Below are 19,809 nucleotides of genomic sequence, written 5' to 3' on the forward strand. Positions count from 1 at the left end.
GTCTGCTGTAGTTATAAGAAAACGACAGGATATGGGACAGCTTGGGACCTGCTCTCTACAGGAGGCAGAATGATTCCCAAAGGGCGGTGCTGGGGAGTCTCAAAGGCTGGCCCTGATGTCATTCACACCGGAGGTGGCTGGTCCTCACACACACTTCTCCTTAGCCCACACTAAAAAGAAAAGTCCTTGCAAGAATTCAGGTGAGGAAGCCAGAGTTCAAATGGTTCAGAGAGTCTGACCAAGCAACACATCCAGCTGTATTACCAACAGAGGGAAGGCTAAATATTGTATCTGGTCAGGCCCAAGGTCCAGAGACTTACACTCTCTGGGTTGCAGCAGGAAAACTCAACATGTCAGAAAACAGACACTGTCCAAGGCCCGCTTCAAAGGCTGAGACTCTTTACCTGATCTGAGTCAAGTGTCACACGTAGTCCCAGTTTAGTCATTCCATCTTCCTTCAGAAGCTTCAGGTGGGGACACAGAGCAAGACAAAAAGCCTTGGCAACATGCTCGGTCAGTCGGCTGTGATCTGCAGGATCACTCAGGCAACTGTGCTGGTCATCATTTTCTAGGAAGAACACCTGTTCCCCAAACAAAAGAGACTTTTAAACTTGTGCCTAGGAGATGTAGGAAGAAATCAGTACACCAGCTAACGTGTATGAGCAACCTGATTCCCTAAGATGTGCAGGAAGACCTCAGACACCACGAGGTCCTTGGGCCAAGAAAAGTAGGGCACTGACATCTTACATCTAAGAAACAGCCTCTGCCTCTCACAGTCTCTGCACCCACAAAATGGTAGCTGCTATCTGCCTATCTACCTGAAAGCCATGGCCATGGTCATAATGGTATGTTCTACTCAGAACCGGGAAAGGCTTACATTTTGCACTGTATACTTCTAAAAGGAATCCCTAACATGTGGACAACTTTCTAAGAGAACGGACCTTATAGATCATGTCGCCCAACACCTTCATATTACTGATTACTCATAGAAGGGAGGTGACTCGCTCAGGGCCCAGGCCAGAATCTGCCTCTTATCACAGACAGTTTTTCCCACCACACGGCTCTGCCACTGCTGAGGCCAGAGCTGTGTCAGTGTCCTTGAACTGAGCACTGCACTGGGCGCAGGCAGAAGCACAGCAGATTTGGAACTGAGACCTGAGTCCTAGTCACATAGAGGAGGGTCATGAGCAAGTCCTTTGGCTTCTTAATGCCCAGTTTGCCTCTGTAAAATGGGAAGCACCTATTCTCTCCGGTTATTGTAAAAATTAAATGATATAAAAGCAAAACGTAAAAGATACAGATACGTAAATACATAATGCTTCTATATACCACCCCCTAGCTTACTGCTCAAGCAGCGGCTTATACTAAGAATACTGCTAATATACTAAGAATACTTAGAATAAATACTGCGAAGGGGCAGCTCTGAAGCCCTATGCCCAATGCACTAGTGAGAATGGCAGCATGAAATGATGGAAAGAGTTCTGGAGTGGGACTCAGGAGACTTCTGGCCCTGGCTCTGCCAGCAACCAGCATTAGGCAAGTCACAAGTCACCCGGCCTCTCTGAGACTGTTTACTCATTATGTAATTTCTCATTTCTCATCTCCCTACCTCAGTGGGTTACTGGGGAGCAAAAAGGAGGAAACACAGGTCAAACTACTTTGTAAGCAATAAAGACATTTACATGTTCCAGACCCTGCACTACTCAATATATCAAAGGGATGATCATTACAAAGCAAGCAGATAAAACCACTCAGCCGCATATGAAAACACCAAGCATGGTATGAAAGATAAATCACTTGGAACAACAGCTCAAGAACTGAAGAATCTCTACTCTATGTGTTGTCAGGAACCAGCTAGTAAACTTGGGTAAGGCATTTAACCTCCCTTGGCCTCAGTTACCCTGTGTTTAAAATGGAAAAGGTAGAAGTCACAGAACTTCTTAGATTTAAAAAAAAATTAAGATTTTAAAAGCTGCCAGAAATCCTAGAGATCTTATAATTTAATACTTTATTTTATAGACAAGTATAAATGAGGTTCAAAAGAAGTTGAGACATAGGACCTACCTGTTTACTCTCAGAAAATAAACTTTCTGATTTGTCTGACATGTACACATATACAGGGTTCCTGCCCTGCTCCTCTCATTCCCAAGTTAGCCTCTAACACAGCTTTCACGTTAAGGAACAATATAGTGGAAAAGAGCTTAGGAGTTGGCTAGATCTGGGTTTGAATCAGGACTCAGCCATTACTTAGTCGCCATGTAATCTTGGACAAGTTAGTTTCTGAGCTTTAGTTTTCTTATTGGTGAGATAAGTCTATTTTTTAAAGACGGTGTTATCCAAGACAGTCATAACTGAGTGCAGCATAACCAGCCCAGCTTTCTGAAGAATCCAGCAAAGATGGTATGTACCCTTCAGAGATACACCCTTCTTGAGTTCCAATGTGAACAAATCTCTAAAAGCTAGTTCATCGGGAGGAGATGTCTGACTGCTGCAGGCCGCACTTTGTGCATTTCTTCCCAGTGAGCTAAGATAGACCAGAGAGAATTGGAGTATAGAAGGTAAACAGAGAGATTTTATTTATTTTTCTTATCCTCCAGAATCAGCCCAGAATGTGTCTCTGGGCCGAGCAAAAAGTTGTCTTCAAAGGAGGTCAGGGATGCCAAGTTTCATTTCCTTACCTCTGTCCATCTGATGACTTTTCCATTTGCTTTATACTCTGACCCATGGAATATCTTCACACTTGTTATAGACTCCATGGACTTCCCATCTATGGGACTTATGACACTAAAACAGAGACAAAGGAAAGAGATGGAAGCAGCTCAAAGTTAGAAGAACCACTTCTCTTATCAAGTCTTGCTACTAATTACACTGGGTGCCTTGCTGAACACATGTGTGCAAAACATCACAAAAGAAGAAGCCACTGCACAAGAATGTACATGGACAGAGCTCTCAGGGAAGGGCCTATGCACTGAAATAATTCAGGGAACACACATATGACAAAGGAGTCCTGATTCGAGGAGCTGGTTATTTAATGTAAAGAAACTGTTTACTCAAGCCTGCTCTCCTCCTCCAGTATTCCTCCCTTCAGTGACTGCACAGCCCCACCCGATCCTGCTCTCCCCTGGCTCTGCCACAGCACTCCGCTCCCGACTGTGACAACACTCATCACATCATACTCTCCAGACGGCTGCGCATTTGCCTCACAAATGAACTTCCGAAAGGGAGGGTATACGATACACTCACCTCTGTGTGCTATATTTCCAGGTCTGACATACTGCTTGGAATGTAGGCGATTAATAAGTGTTTATTGATTAAAGGAATTATTTGACCAAGTATGTTAATTATGACAGTGCTGGTGTGAACTGATGAACATGTATCTATATTACCTATCACAACAAACTCCCTTCAGTGCTACATTATCACTCCTAGATTCCTGAATAGAAAGGCCACATTTTATGGTCGTGCCCTCTCCAAAATATAGCAAGTATAAACATGTGGAGATACATACTCATTCCAATGAAGATTCCAAATAATTGTCGCAAAGATTCCAAACTTTTCCTAACAATTTTCAAACCTGTTTATGTTTTTGAATCTCTATGTACAAAAGGTCAAATTTAACCTAAATTGGGATTCGCTTCATTTGACTGAATTAAAATTATTTAACCACTGTTACGTTTAACTTCTAACTCATCAGACAATGTCAAAAATAGAGCAGCCTTGGGCTTCCCTGGTGGCGCAGTGGTTGAGAATCTGCCTGCCAGTGCAGGGGACACGGGTTCGAGCCCTGGTCTGGGAGGATCCCACGTGCCGCGGAGCAACTAGGCCCGTGAGCCACAGTTGCTGAGCCTGCGCGTCTGGAGCCTGTGCTCCGCAACGGGAGAGGCCGCGATGGTGAGAGGCCCGCGCACCGCGATGAAGAGTGGCCCCCACTTGCCGCGGCTAGAGAAAGCCCTCGCACAGAAGCGAAGACCCAACACAGCCATAAATAATAAATAAATAAAGAATAACAGTGCTAATAAATTCCTGCAGATACTTTAAAAAAAAAAAAAAATAGAGCAGCCTCAGTTGATTAACACTCTTTTGAGAAAGGATACACTGACACCGTGGAACAAGCTGGAAAACATTCAGTCTACACACTACAAACTAAACTCCTGGGTTCAAGAGTCTTCCCTGACTAGTTCTTGTCCTTTTTTCTAAGATGCTGCCACTGGCACGTGTTGTAGGAAAGGGCAACCTACTTGTTGTTAGCTACCAATATACCTTACGGCATCAGATTTTCATATTATCAACTTTTTTGTCCTAATAACTATGGAATTTGTTGTGATAGATAATACAGACGCTTGTTCATCAGTTCACACCATCAACCTAATAACCAAATATAATAGAGAATTAAACACAAATTGATTTTGAAATTAAATTTTCCAGGAAGTATGGGAAGATAAAGGGTTATTTGTAAAGTAGGCAAACACACTCATTGATTTAGAAATTGCTTCCTTTTGTTCAATAACAAAAGTTTTAAAACCACTTTTTAAAAAATCTTGGGGGCTTCCCTGGTGGCGCAGCGGTTGAGAGTCTGCCTGCCAATGCAGGGGACATAGGTTCGAGCCCTGGTCTGGGAGGATCCCACATGCCGCGGAGCGACTGGGCCCGTGAGCCACAATTACTGAGCCTGCGCGTCTGGAGCCTGTGCTCCGCAACAAGAGAAGCCGCGACAGTGAGAGGCCCACGCACCGCGATGAAGAGTGGCCCCCACTTGCCGCAACTGGAGAAGGCCCTCGCACAGAAACGAAGACCCAACACAGCCATAAATAAATAAATAAAAAAAAAAAAAAAAAAAAAAAAAATCTTGTATGCCATGTTGTAAGTGCCCTCTACCTGCCTTTGCTTCTGCAGTCCCTCAGACTGGAATACCCACTCTGCCACAGCTGTGCAGCAAATGTCTACTCATCTTACCAGACTCAGCTCAAGCAGCAGCCATTCCTCTAGGAAGTTGTTCCTGAATACTGCCCGACCACCTCTACCGAGTTCCTCATTTCTTTTTTACCTTCACTGTCTCCTATAGAGTTTTCTATGAGCGTCTTCCGAACTTTGGTGGACTTATTTATAACTATCTTCAAAACCAGACTAAGTCACCTGTCAGCAAGGACCATGTGGACTTCATTTTTGTATTTTCAGAAGGCCACACATAGAGTTATTGCCTGAAGGATGAATGGGAGAAAGCTTAATACAATGAAGTATGACATATTTATTCAATTAATCAGTTTTTTAAAGAACCTACTTGGGGGACTTCCCTGGTGACACAGTGGTTGGGAATCGCCTGCCAATACAGGGAACACGGGTTCGAGCCCTGGTCTGGGAAGATCCCACATGCCGTGGAGCTACTAAGCCTGCACTCTAGAGCCTGCAATCCACAACTGTTGAGCCCGAGCGCCACAACTACTGAAGCCCGTGCCTAGAGCCCATGCTCCGCAACAAGAGAAGCCACCGCAATGAGAAGCCTGCACATGGCAGCAAAGAGTGGCCCCTGCTCTCCACAACTAGAGAAAGCCTGCACGCAGCAACGAAGACCCAACACAGCCAAAAATAAATAATTAATTTAAAAGGAAAAAGAAAAAAAGAACTGCTTGGTGCTGGACAGTGTTTTAGGTGCTGGCGACACAGAAGTAAATAAATCAGCAAAAATTTCTGCCCTCATGGAGCTTACATCCCAGGGGCAATATAATAAATAAGTAAAAATAGATGTTAGAGAGTTATAGGTGCTCTTAAATATAATTCAGGGGAGGGAAGAAATGTGTATGAGAGGCTTATAATGTAGTAGGCTGGCCAGGGAAGGCCTTATTGAGAAAGTGACATTTTAGAAAAAACTTGAAGCAGGGAGGGAGTAACTTGTGGCTATATAGGAACAGGGTATAAGTTGAGAAAACAGAAGGTACAAAGGTCTGAGGGCAGAAGCACAGCTGATGTATTCAAGCAAGAAGCCAGGTGTTGCTTCTGAGAAGTGGGCGGAGGGATTGTGTAAGGCCTTGTATGTCATAAAAGACTTTGGCTTTTACCCTGAATGACACTGGAAGCCAGTGGTGGGTTTTGAGCAAAGAAGTGACAATGCTCTGGCTGCTGTACTGGAAACTGATTAGGCTGAGGGGAAGGAGGAGGCCAAGACTAGAAACAATGAAACCAATTAGGAGGCGACTGCAATAATGCAGACCAAATGATGGCAGCAGGGGTAGTGAGAAGTAGTACGATTCTGGAAATATTTTAAAGTAAAGCTAACAGGATTTACTGTTGGACTAGGTGTAGGGTGTGAGACAAAAGCGTCAAAGATGACTCCAAGGTCTGGGCTTAAACCATCAGAATAGAGTTGCCATGTACTAGAGAAGAGTATAGGATTTGAAGCCCAAGGAGGTGGTTTTCAGTCCTAGCCCTGCCACTTCCTAGCTTTATGGAATCATTTATCCTTTTGGTGTTTATTTACTCATCTGTAATATAGAAATAACAATACTAGTTGTTATATGAAATGAAACAAAATTAGCAAAAGTGTTTTGTAAACCAAAAAAGGCTTAGGTTTTACTATTATCTCAAAAACTTTAAAGGGATTGTTTTGTTTCATCAACTCCTTCCTTCCTCCTCCCTTCAAAAATATGCACAGAAACTCCTTCAGAAATTAAGCCAAGAAACCAGAAATTTAAAATTCCATGTTATGATACAAAGCAGTCCTTTCTTCTTAGGCAGGGCTTTCAGTAAAGTTATAAAACACCAGTATAGACAAAACCCAGAGCCTGGCCCATAACGAAATGCCACAAGGGGGGGAAGGTCGCCGCATTTACCCCTTGTTGACATTCTTGTCGTCATCCACCCACTGGATGTGGACGTGCTCCTGGGGATCCTCGGCATCTGCCTTGCCACAGGTGGCGGTGAAGTCCTTCATCTCCCGCAGCGCCTGCCTCAAGGCATCCATGTTCTCTGCAGTGATCTGGACCATAACGCCATCTGAGAATCAGCACCAAGACAACACAGGTGGAAACAATGCAAAGCCAGGTAGAAGGGCAGGTGAAACCCTGTACCTGGCATCTAGCAAATCCCTCTAGGATTAAATGTAAAACTCTGTTCTGTTCTCTGAAGCTGACAGATACAAAGAGGTTTTGTTCTTTGAGCTGAACCTCTTACTCATTGAAAGTGTTATGAGGAGCAAATGCCAAGATGGATTCTGCTTAAAACACTTGCCTGTTGATTTCACTTCAGGCACAACGAAGTTTGTCCTGAGACTGCTCAAAGGGAAAACTTACACATGGTCACGTCCCTCTTTTGGACACACAGAGGATTTTGTTCGTGTTTCCACTGATGCATCTATCGTGCTCTGATCATATTTATTCGTTTGCATCTCTTGCCTTACTATGACTGCATACAGTGAAAGCCAGTAAGTGTTTGTTAAATAAATCACTGAATAAACAACAGCAGTGGGATGGGGAATAAATCCATTTATTGACTAGCAATAAGGCAAACCTACCACATGTGTTTTATATGGGCTACCATGTAGCCAACAGATGATAACTATTTTGGGGCTGCTACCTACCTGAGTCAAAGGCAAATACTGAAATTGAGGGAGAAAGTTGTCACATGCTGAGCAATTACCCTGCTTCGTTGACACAAAACTTTCTTCTCAGCTAAAATAATTTCTAAAGAGCTTCAATAAAAATTTCATAAATAGGCAGCTAATTACTCTACTGACACACACACAGTGAAGTGTAAGGCCTAAGAAATTCCCAACCCAAAGACATAAATATAATTTTTAAATACATTGCTTTGCGTTTGTAAGAATCTGCGTCAGTTCAATTTATCATTTTGACAACACTGAAGGGGTGCTTTTTAATCACCTTGTAAAGACACAATTTCAAAGGTAGTCAATATTTGATCACATAGGCATTAATTAGTCATTTAAGACCAAAGAACTGCTTGGCTCCTAGATTTAATTTCTTAATAGAGTGTTTCTGCTATGTAGTATAATAGCATACTTTGCTCTTCACTTGCTGTTTTATTAAGTTTACCAATAGAGGAGATCAAAGTCAATCTCTTTTAACACACGTAAGATTATCTATGTATTTCAGTTAACACAATGGAATCTACCCTCAGGAAAAACTGCTCTTAGGGTGCTGGAGTGAGCTACTGTGGAAATGAAAACCTGTCACTGTGTGTGCAGACTATATTTTCCAAAGATGACCACTATATGTCCCGTCTCACATGCTTTTCTACAATGCTACCTTTCCATTTCCCCACCAAGAAATGGAGTCTAACTTCTCTGCCCTTGAGCAGGCTCATGACCACTTCCAACACTAGAGGATGGTGGAAATGACACTGTGTGACTTTCAAGGCTGGGTCATAAAAACCAATGCGGCTGCTGCCTTGTGCTGGAGCAGTTGTGCTTGGGAGTTCTGAGCCACCAAACTATCCCAAGGCTGCATGCTAAGGAGTCCAATGATAAGGACTCTGGTCATTACTCCTAGTCTTTAAATCATCCCAGCACAGGCCCCAGACTTGTGAGTCAAAAAACTTTCAGATAATTCTAGCTCCCGGCCATCAAGTAACCACCAACCTTCAAGTCATCCCAACTGAGGCCCCAGACATCACTGAGCAGGGTCAAGCCAACCCTGCATTGCCCTGTCAAGGGCAGACCCAGAAGAATCAGTGAGCATGATAAAATAGTTGTTTTGAGCCATTAAATTCCGGTTTAATTTGTTATACAACAAGAGTAACTAGATCAAAAAACAGTGACAAATAGTTGACAAAGAAAATAAATATCCTGTGATAAACCATAATGGAAAAGAATATGAAAAAGAATGTGTGTGTGTGTATGTGTGTATATATATCTGAATCACTTTGCTGTACAGCAGAAATTAATACATTATAAATCAACTAAACTTCAACAAAATAAATTACAAAAATCAATTAAAGAAAATAAACAATATGCTCATTAGCCTTTCATTAAATTTCATTTAATTAACTTTTGTCAGGATATGTGTCACGTCAATTATAGCAAACCAGCAGCAAATGAATCCCATTCTGTACACCAAATGGTGATTGCAGCATTCTTGTGGGTAACTGGGGCTGAACTTCATCTACATATTTACAGATTCACACCCAGTGATATATCTGAATTCAGACTATGACCCTTTGGGTACCTTATTCCAGAGCTCTGAAAAGCCATCTCTTAACTTTTATGTCGGTGTCCCATGATATCTCTACCACTTACTCCCTTCTTTGGAGAGTTAGGCAAACTTATGACAGTTTTAATTAGCTGTAGAGTGAGATGCTATTGAATAAATAATAGGAGTCAGAAGTCTATGGCAGGACTTCCCTGGTGGCGCAGTGGTTGGGAGTCTGCCTGCCAATGCAGGGGACATGGGTTAAAGCCCTGGTCTGGGAAGATACCACATGCCACGGAGCAACTAAGCCCTGTGCCACAACTACTGAGCCTGTTCTCTAGAGCCCGTGAGCCACAACTACTGAGCCCGTGTGCCACAACTACTGAAGCCCACGTGCCTAGAGCCTGTGCTCCGCAACAACAGAAGCCACTGCAATGAGAAGCCTGCGCACCGCAAGGAAGAGAAGCCCCTGCCTGCCACAACTAGAGAAAGCCCACATGCAGCAACGAAGACCCAATGCAGCCATAAATAAATAAATAAATAAATACACACATACATACATACATTTATTTTAAAAAAAAGAAAGTATTCAGATTAATTCATTTGTTTAGAACTGACCGGTAGCACAAATGAGACTAGCTGGAATTAGATGTCAATCCAAAAAAAAAAAAGTCTATGGCAAAAGTGTCAAGGCTTCATTTAATGTCCCTTGTTTTTCAGTTGTACAGTTAGGACTGAACTAATGTACATGCAGTATAACTCATTCTTTACCTTCCACAATACTGGACTTGGCAAGATATCCTGAAGAGGATTTCAGAGCGCCACTGAACACAAAGAAACTGGCACCAGTCACTAAAATAGCAATAGAAATAGTTTAGTGAAGAAAGACTCCGAGTTGGAGGGGTTGAAAATAATAATGAAATATTTGGTAGTTGGGAACTCCAACCATCATCATACAGAAAACAAAAAACACCAACTCTATACACCACAAGTAACCAATAATTCAAAGCTAATTCTCTAAGCTAATGATAGCTTAGAGAATGAGGTTTTAAGATATACTCTCCCATTCTGTTTTGTGCTTCCTTCAATCAAGAAGCAAAAAAATCTTAGCAGTCAAGATTAGGGCTTGGTCTGCAGCTTGTTTTTGTAAACAAAATTTTATTTGAACACAGCCATATCCATTCATTTACATATTGTCTACGGCAGTTTTTGAATTATGATGCCAGAGTGCTGGCGACAAAGACCACAGGCCTGCAAAGCCTAAAATATTTATCATATTCACAGGAAAAGTTTGCTGACCCCTCATCTAATTCATTGCTTTTTTTAAATCAAACATATTTTGAATATGGAGATATGGTTGCCAACTATTTTATTTACCAAGTGGAGCTATTAAAAAAACAAACACATTTAAAAGACAAACACCTCTTCATGAAAGAAAGGAAATTTAATTACATTTAGCTTTATGAAAACTGCACTACACTTCTTATTTCTCCACATCTTAAACTGGACTGAGCTATTCCACCTTCCTACCCATTGGCCCTACAGTATCTCTAATGGGTAGGTGATCCAGCCTTTGTCAGAGACTCCTAGTGACAGGGAGCCCGCAAAGCACAAGGCAACCATTTCTATTTCTGGATAGCTCTCAGTGCTACAGAGTGTGCTCTCAAATTGAGCCCAAATCTAGATCCTTGTAGCTTTCACCCACTGGTGCTGGTTTTGGTCTTTTGTAGCTATAGAGGGTAAGGTGAATATTATTTCCACATAACAGAAAACCTTAAAAATAGAGATAGCTATTTTTCACCCTCTTTCAATCTGTACTTTTCCAGGTTAAACATTTATACTTTATTCAAGAGGTCTTCCTTTGACCTAGTTTCTAAACTTCTCACAGGCCTTGAATCATCCTCTGAAGACCCTCTAGTTTTATCACCAATTATGTTAATGATATCCAGAACTTATTCAAATATTATAGATATGATTTGACTAATAGGGAGCATAGTGGATTTATCACCAACCTATTTTAGATATTATATTTGAATATACATGTGCTCAGTACCTTTTATGCCTTTACTAAACAACTGATTTAAAAAATAAACAGAAGACAATGACCTATAGTATGTCTACTAGAGAAGTGTTTCATAAAGCATACTAAAGACAGCTAGTTTTAGGAGATATTCTGAGGGAAAAAAAGATTCATGGTCAAATAAATTTGGGAAGGTCTAGGCACCATCCTGCTTTTGTAAACTCACAATACACATCAGTTTGTTAAAGGCTCTGAAAAGTCCTGCAGTAAAGAAATCTGCTTAAACTTGTTTAACATAGGATTTCTCAGTCTAATATAATAAGCGAAACTTTTATTTATGTGAATATTTTAAAAAACCATAGAAGCTGATAAGACACTTTAGGAAATGGCACATTGAGCAATGCTTCTTAAATTCTAATGTGTTATTTGAATCACACAGCAATTGTGCTAAAACACAAATTCTGACTTAGCAGATCTGGGGTATGAAGTCTTCATCTCTAACAATCTCCTAAGTGATGAGACCACATTCTGAGTACCACCGAATCTAGAAGGCTTCCTTCAGAATCCTGTCAACCTATTAATTTAATTAACATTCTTTGGGTATGGTCATTCAAAAAGCTCTAAATCTACCTAAACATATTCTCACCATGGGGCCTAGTCTTCTACCTTCAAATATCAATGCTGGCTCTGTCAGTGTCCTGAGGCAGTATTTTCAAGATGCTCCCCTCAATAACAGAGATCCCATTTGCAACTCTAAGTCTGGGTAGTCAACATACTCCTAAAGAATAAGCTTCGAAAGGTTAATTTAATCAAACTGTGGTCAACCTATTCTGACAGTGAGTGTTATGGGGCTGAGATATCCAACTCTCCAGTTCCAGTACAATCTTCCATTCTTACAACCTCAGTCAGCTCAAACACTCACCCTTTCTGGGTTGATTGTGAATACTGATAGCCTGGGTCTGATAGTTGCCATCATCATTCTGGACACACACGAGATGAGAGTCTGCCTTCTCACTGAAGCAGGCACCTCCTGCCAGGACATGCTCATTGGACTTGTTCATGGCTTTCATCATCTGCAATCAAAGAAGAAGGCTAACTTTCTTGTCCTGCCAAGAATGGGCATTTTTTGGTGTGTCTGACATAGCACAACTCCACAACTTCTCACAGACAAAAGAGAATATTATTATTTAATTAAAGTGACAAAGGAGCTACCAAATAATGAAAACGAAGTGAAAAATCAGTCACTATTAGTAAAAATTCACATACTTGTTGAATTCTCTCTATAGTTTATAGGTGATTTATATTACAACCCCAACACATGACATTTTGCATTCATTTTTTGTCTTTTTATTGCTGCACTAAACTCAAGTAACTAAAATTAGATTAGCTAATTACAATAGTTTCTCCTATCCACTGGATTCTCTGAAAATATATATACACTGAAATTCTAAGTCAAAAGAATGTCCCATATTTAAGTCTATCTTGTCTTCTTTTTCTACATCCATACAAAGGAGTGCTTTCCTCCACAAATATATGAACTCCATTATTTCTTAGTTTTATTAACTTATGTTTGATATCTTCAATGAAATCACTTACTAATATTTTGCTTTGTTCTTATAAACAGATTTAAGGTGATAATTCTGAACCTAACCTGGAAAAACTCATCGGCCACCACTTTGTATCTAGTAAGTAAATCTGAGCTTATACCATCTTGATGCTAAAATCTGGCTTCTCGTTGAAATAGGCTAATGATAATTTATTCGTTTGTTTTTATTCCCATTTTTTCCTTCATGTCATCATTTGTTAAACTTTCTAATTCAATCTTTTTAAATGGCTTTGATCTTTTGAAAACTCTAGTTTAAAACTTTTATTTTCTTTTACTCCCCTCTTCTTCTTACATTATAAACTGCAGTGTGAAAAACAGCAGATGAGTGTTCTGATACCTTTTATATTCTTGTATCACTATATTCAAAAAAATGTATTGAAATGAAATTCACGACATAAAATTAACCATTTTAAAGTGAACAACTCAGTGGCATTTAGTACATTCACAATGTTCTTCAACCACCACTCTTATCTAGTTCCAAAACACTTCCATCATTCATTCGAAAGTAAAATCCCTTACTCATTAACCAGTTTCTTCCCATTCCCCCCTCCAACCACCAATCTGCATTCTGTCTGTATTCTGGATATTTCATATAAATGGAACCATGTAATATGTGACTACTGTGTCTGGCTTCTTTCACTTAGCATAATGTTTTGGGAGCTCATCCATGGTATAGCATATATCAATACTTCATTCCCTTTTATGGCTGAATAATATTTCATTGTGCATATATACCACAATTTGTTTAACCATCCATACATGAATGTTTGGGCTATGTCGGCCTTTTGGCTATTGTGAATAGTGCTACTATGAAAATGTGTGTACATGTACTTGTTATGAGGAACTGTTTTCAATACTTCAGAATATATACTAGGGGTAGAATTATAGGGTCATATGGTAATTCTATGTTTAACTTTTAGAGTAGCTGCCAAAATGTTTTTCACAGTGGATGAACCATTCAAAATTTCCACCAACAATGTACTAGGTTTCTAATTTCTCTGCAGCCTTGTCAACACTTGTTATTTTCCACTGTTGTTGTTGTTTTTTATAGCCATCCTAGTAGGTATGAAGGAGTACCTCATTGTGGTTTTGATTTGCATTTCCCTAGTGACTGATGACATTAAGCATCTTTTCAAGTGCTTGTTGGCCATTTGTATATCTTCTTTGGAGAAATGTCTCTTTAAGTCCTTTCCTCGTTTTTAAATTGGACTGTTTGTCTTTTGTGTTGAGTTATAAGAGTTCTTTACATATTCTAGATCTAGAGACCAGATCCTTAACAGATATATAGACTGCAAATATTTTCTCCCATTGTATTGGTTGTCTTTTCACTTTCTTGTTAATGTCCTTGGATGCACAAAAGGTTTTAATTTTTATTAAGTCCAATTTATGTATTTTTTTCTTTTTTTGCTTGTGCTTTTGGTGTCATATCTAAAAATCCACTGCCAAATCAAAGGTCATGAAAACTTACCCTGATGTTTTTTTCTAAGAGCTTTATGGATTTAGCTCTTATATTTAGGTCATTGATCCATTTTGAGTTAAACTTTGTTCATGGTTTGAAGTAAGGGTACAACTTAATTCTTTTTACATGTGGATATTCAGTTGTCCTAGTACCATTTGGTGAAGACTGTTCTTTCACCATTAAATAGTCTTGGCATTCTTTTCAAAATCAACTGGCCATAAATGTGTGAATTTATTTCTGGGACCTTAATTCTATTCCATGCCAATACCACATTATTTTGATTACTGTAGCCTTGCAATAAGTTTTGAAATTGGGAAGTGTGTAGGCTCCAATTTTGTTCTTTCACAAGATTATTTTGGCTTGAGTCCCTTGCAATTCCAAATGAATTTGAATACTGGCTTTCCATTTCTACAAAAAAAAAAAAAAAAAAAAAAAGGCCACTGGAATTCTGATAGGGCTTGCACTGGATCTGTAGATCACTTTGGTAGTATTGACATATTAACAACATTAAGTCTTCCAATACATGAACATGAGATGTCTTCCCATTTATTTAGGTCTTCTTCAAGTTCTTTCAACAAGTTTTATAGTTTTCAGGTTTCAAGTCTTTTACCTCCTTGGTAAATTTACTTCTAGGTACTGTATCGATACAATTCTGAGACATCATCATCTCCTGGTTTGACTTTCTTATGTTTATAACTCTTACAAAGTTAATATTTTAATACATAGCTGTATCGCCAGAGGCATCCAAAGAATAATTAAATATTCCTCTCACAATAACTTTTATCAACCCATTAAAACAAACCAGTTCTATCAGGGTTTTCCAAAGATTACTTTTAAATAAGTTTTTGCAAATAAGATAAGTCAGCTAGAAGATTCCTACTTAGGGAAGTCAATAGATAGACTAATTTAGGTTCTCATTTGCAATTTACACTTGTATCACATGAAGGAAACGGATACAATCATATACAGCAATTCTAAAAAAATATTATATCCATCATTTCTTCCAAATCATTAGGCTAAAGCGGTTTCTAATTTTGTCTACATTGAACAGATTAAAAATATTTTCAGGAATTCCCTGGCGGTCCAGTGGTTAGGACTCAGCGCTCTCACTGCCAAGCCCTGGGTTCAATCCCTGGTCGGGGAACTAAGATCCCGCAAGCTGCACGGCATGGCCAAAAAAATTTTTTTAATAAATAAATATTTTTGATTCAGACATTCTGAATAAATTAGCTAGCCTCTAAGAAAATCATTTCCCTGGATGTCAATTTCAAGCCCAATGAGATTTTAAAAACTTTGTATTTCTTTAGAAATGAATGAACAGATTTTTTTCTCTTAAAACTATGTTCATTTATACCAAAAGGAGAATTTCCCAGATATTCAAAGGATCTTACTGAACATAAAATAAACTTACACTTGTTATATGATGATATAAATACTGGATTTTCCATTTTATTTGTGCCATTTCTCTGCTCTGTCAATTCAAATTCTGTAATTATCTCTTGACCTATCACTATTGTCACTGCAGTTCAAGACCAATTACCTCTTTTCTGGATACAATAACAACTTTATAACTGTTTTATCTATAGTCAGTCTCTAGCAGCACTGACTCATTCCACATGTGAAATAAAATTCATATTTTATGGCAACACAAGAAAAATTTAAACATAAAAAATTCTCTCTGCCTTTTGGCCTCCTCTCTCCCCTCTACTACTGCACACTGTGAATCAGAATTATGGATCCACCAAACCTCCCCACTGGCAGAAATACCTGCTTAACCATGAATGCAACATTCTCCTAGCTCCAACAGACCACTTAAAAGATAACATTGCTTCTGGATCTTGTAAGGGGGCCATTTTTTGCAGATCTGGATTGTGTAAACTGTCAGTAATATGTCATTTAGTGTAGAGCACTCTGTCTTAAAAAACTTATAACTGTGCTTTGAATTCTAATGAGCATAACATTTCTCAGAGCTTTCTGAGATGCTGTTCTGGGTTATAATCCTCAATTTGGCTCAAATAAAATTTTTCTTTTCTTTCTTAGATTGACTGATTAATTTTTAGTCCACACAGAATGTTCCCACATTTACAAAGCACAGCTCTGATCATATCACATCTTCCCCACCTTGTCCTCCATTCAAATCACAAGCGTCCTATGCTCTAACCCCAAACCAACTTTCTTGTACTATCTCTCTTCCTACTGTATGCTTACAAGCAGGACTACTTCCATTTTCCATCTCTGAGCTTTAGCATATGCAATTTTTTAGTCTCCCTTTTCTTCTCCCATATCCAAGCACCTGAAAAAGCTGACCCCAAATCAAGGCTTAGGAAAAACACCAACTCCTGCATGTAGCCTTCTTTAATTCCCTATCAGACACTAATGTGACCACTCCCTTCTTTGAACTGCCATAGCACATTCTTTGTATTTCTTATATGGCATCATCCACATTCAGCCCTGGATCTGATTAATAGCAAGGATTCAAGCCAGAATGCCTATATTTCAATCCCGGCTTTGCTACTAACTAGTTGAATGTCACTGGGCAAGTTACTTGATTTCTCTGTGTCCCAATTTCTTCCTCTGTAAAATGGGATAATAAAAGTAACTATTTCATGGGACTTCCCTGGTAGCGCAGTGGTTAAGAATCAGCCTGGGGGCTCCCCTGGTGGCGCAATGGTTAAGAATCCGCCTGCCAATGCAGGGGACACGGGTTCGAGCCCTGGTCCGGGAAGATCCCACATGCCGCGGAGCAACTAAGCCCATGCACCACAACTACTGAGCCTGCGCTCTAGAGCCTGCGAGCCACAACTACTGAGCCCACATGCCACAACTACTGAAGCCCGTGCACCTAGAGCCCGTGCTCCGCAACAAGAGAAGCCACTGCAATGAGAAGCCTGTGCACCACAATGAAGAGTAGCCCCCACTCGCTGCAACTAGAGAAAGCCCATGTGCAGCAACAAAGACCCAATGCAGCCAAAAATAAATAAATAAATAAATAAATAAATAAATAAATAAAGAATCTGCCTGCCAATGCAGGGGACACGGGTTCGAGCCCTGGTCTGGGAAGATCCCACATGCCACGGAGCAACTAAGCCCGTGCTCCACAACTACTGAGCCTGTGTTCTAGAGCCTGTGAGCCACAACTACTGAGCCTGAGTGCCTAGAGTCCGTGCTCTGTAATGTGAGAAACCACCACAATGAGAAGCCCGTGCACCGCAACTAAGAGTAGCCCCTGCCCGCCACAACTAGAGAAAACCTACATGCAGCCACGAAGACCCAAATGCAGCCAAAAATAAATACATAAAAATAAATTTTAAAAAGTAACTATTTCATGTGATGAGCACGAAATAAATTAATATTAATAAAGTGCTTAGACCAGCACCAAGAGCATAATAAGCTCAAGTGTTTGTTAAATAAAATTTGTATGCTCATCTCCTCCACACTGCTTATAAAATTGTAAAGCAACCTTCAAGTCAGCAGCAAATAATTCAATTGAGTACATCTTATGAGATAATGGGATTCAGACCTTCCTAAGAGCTCACAAATTAGTGACAATGACATACTGATAAAAGGCAGGAAGCAACTTCTGTAACAACAGTATGTGCAAAATCGATAACATCTATGAAGTGCCAACCATGAGCCAGGCACTGAGCTAAATTCTACTTCGGTCTTATATCAAAAGGACCATTTTAACATACCAAGTGAAGCAGTACATAAGCTTTATTTTCCTGTGTTTCCCACCCCCAGAGTCTAACCATTCACACAATCACAAAAACCAATTAAAAAAATATAGTTCTAGGGGAATTCCCTGGTGGTCTAGTGGTTAGGACTTGACGCTTTCACTGCTGGGGCCCAGGTTCGATCCCTGGTCGAAGAACTAAGATCCTGCAAGCTTCACGGTGGAAAAAAAAAAAAAGAAAGAAACTTTAAAAAAGAATGTAAAAGATATACAAATATTAATATATTATACAAACTTAGAGGAAACAGAAATCATTACAGCTTAGAATAATCTGAAAAGGCAGCCCAAAAAAATAAAAGATGGGAACAGAGGAAAGAAGGAGTGATACTATCTGGAAAATGGAGAATTCTAGGAAGGTTTCCTAAAAGCTTTAACATTTGAATTGGTTTTGAAATCAGGTACAGAGGAAGAACACTTTGGATAAAGAGAAGAGCATGAGTAAAGGAAGAGAAAGAACTGAGAAAGTAACACTGAAATGAATAACAATGGGACAGGTGGAGGAATATCCTTCCCTGGAGATATTTAGGGAAGATATAAACATTTGTCCTTCCAATTAGCTGGGGTTCACTTGTGTCTAGAACCTGGCATCCACCTTCCAGGCCTATGGGTCTACATATCATGAACCATGAACCTTCACTCATTCATGTAGCAAATACTCAATGAGCATCTAATGGGTACCAGGCACTGTGTTAGTACTTGTTTTATTCAGTGTGAACAAACAAATCTTCCCTCATAGAACTTATATTCTTGTGTGTAGAGGAGGAGGAAAAATAAATAAATAAGTAAAATACTTTAAATGTTAGACATTGATAAGTGCTATACAGAAAAATAAAGCATGAAGGAGGACTAGGAGTACTGGCTAGTGAGATTTAATATTGAATACTTAGGAGAGTTCTTACTGAAAAGTGAGGGAAAAGCCATGGGAATATGTAAGGAAGAGCCTTACAGGCATTTAGAATAGCTAGTGCAATGGCTGTGTGGTTGTAGCATGTTAGCAAGCCAGGTAGTTTCAAGGAACATTAATTAAGGACAGTGTGACTGAAAAGGGAGAGGTATAAGACGTTAGGTTAGACAGGTAATGGGTTAAGAAGTACAAATGGTATAGAAGACTTCAGTGATAGTTCTGACTGGTATGAAAGATCTTTGAAGAATTTTGAGCAGAGGAGTGACATGATTTGACTTAGTTTTAACAGGATCACTTGGGCTGCTGTGTTGAAAATAAACTGATGGGGGAAAGGCTACCAATAAGAAGAACAGTTAGACATGAAAGGATGCTCAACATCATTAATCATTAGAGAAATGCAAATCAAAACTACAGTGAGGTATCACCTCACACCAGTCAGAATGGGTATCATCAAAAAATCTACAAACAATAAATGCTGGAGAGGGTGTGGAGTAAAGGGAACCCTCTTGCACTGTTGGTGGGAATGTAAATTGATACAGCCACTATGTGGAACAGTATGGAGGTTCCTTAAAAAACTAAAAATAGAACTACCATATGACCCAGCAGTCCCACTACTGGGCATATACCCAGAGAAAACCATAATTCAAAAAGAGTCATGTACCACAATGTTCATTGCAGCACTATTTACAATAACCAGGACATGGAAGCAACCTAAGTGTCCATCGACAGATGAATGGATAAAGAAGATGTGGCACATATATACAATGGAATATTACTCAGCCATAAAAGGAAACGAAATTGAGTTATTTGTAGTGAGGTGGATGGACCTAGAGTCTGTCATACAGAGTGAAGTAAGTCAGAAAGAGAAAAACAAATACTGTATGCTAACACATATATATGGAATCTAAAACAAACAAACAAAATGGTTCTGAAGAACCTAGGGGCAGGAC

General features: G+C 39.7%; 1 protein-coding gene across 5 annotated transcripts in view; it reads right to left on the bottom strand.

The window, feature by feature from the left end:
- ZFYVE9 (zinc finger FYVE-type containing 9) overlaps positions 1-19,809 on the bottom strand; it is a 188,347-nt gene that overhangs the window by 1,480 nt on the left and 167,058 nt on the right. For 4 of the 5 annotated variants that reach the window (XM_082370184.1, XM_082370183.1, XM_082370180.1 and 1 more), the window contains 5 exons: positions 12,080-12,230; positions 9,909-9,989; positions 6,825-6,987; positions 2,679-2,784; positions 405-581 (listed from right to left, as the gene is read on the bottom strand). In XM_082370184.1, the coding sequence (XP_082226310.1) occupies positions 405-581; positions 2,679-2,784; positions 6,825-6,987; positions 9,909-9,989; positions 12,080-12,230 (678 nt within the window). The remainder of the gene's footprint in view (positions 1-404; positions 582-2,678; positions 2,785-6,824; positions 6,988-9,908; positions 9,990-12,079; positions 12,231-19,809) is intronic. The other variant, XM_082370182.1, reaches the window with a different exon arrangement.

Source organism: Balaenoptera borealis, assembly GCF_965194805.1.
Source record: "Balaenoptera borealis genome assembly, chromosome: 1".
Classification (NCBI taxonomy): Eukaryota; Metazoa; Chordata; class Mammalia; order Artiodactyla; family Balaenopteridae; genus Balaenoptera; species Balaenoptera borealis.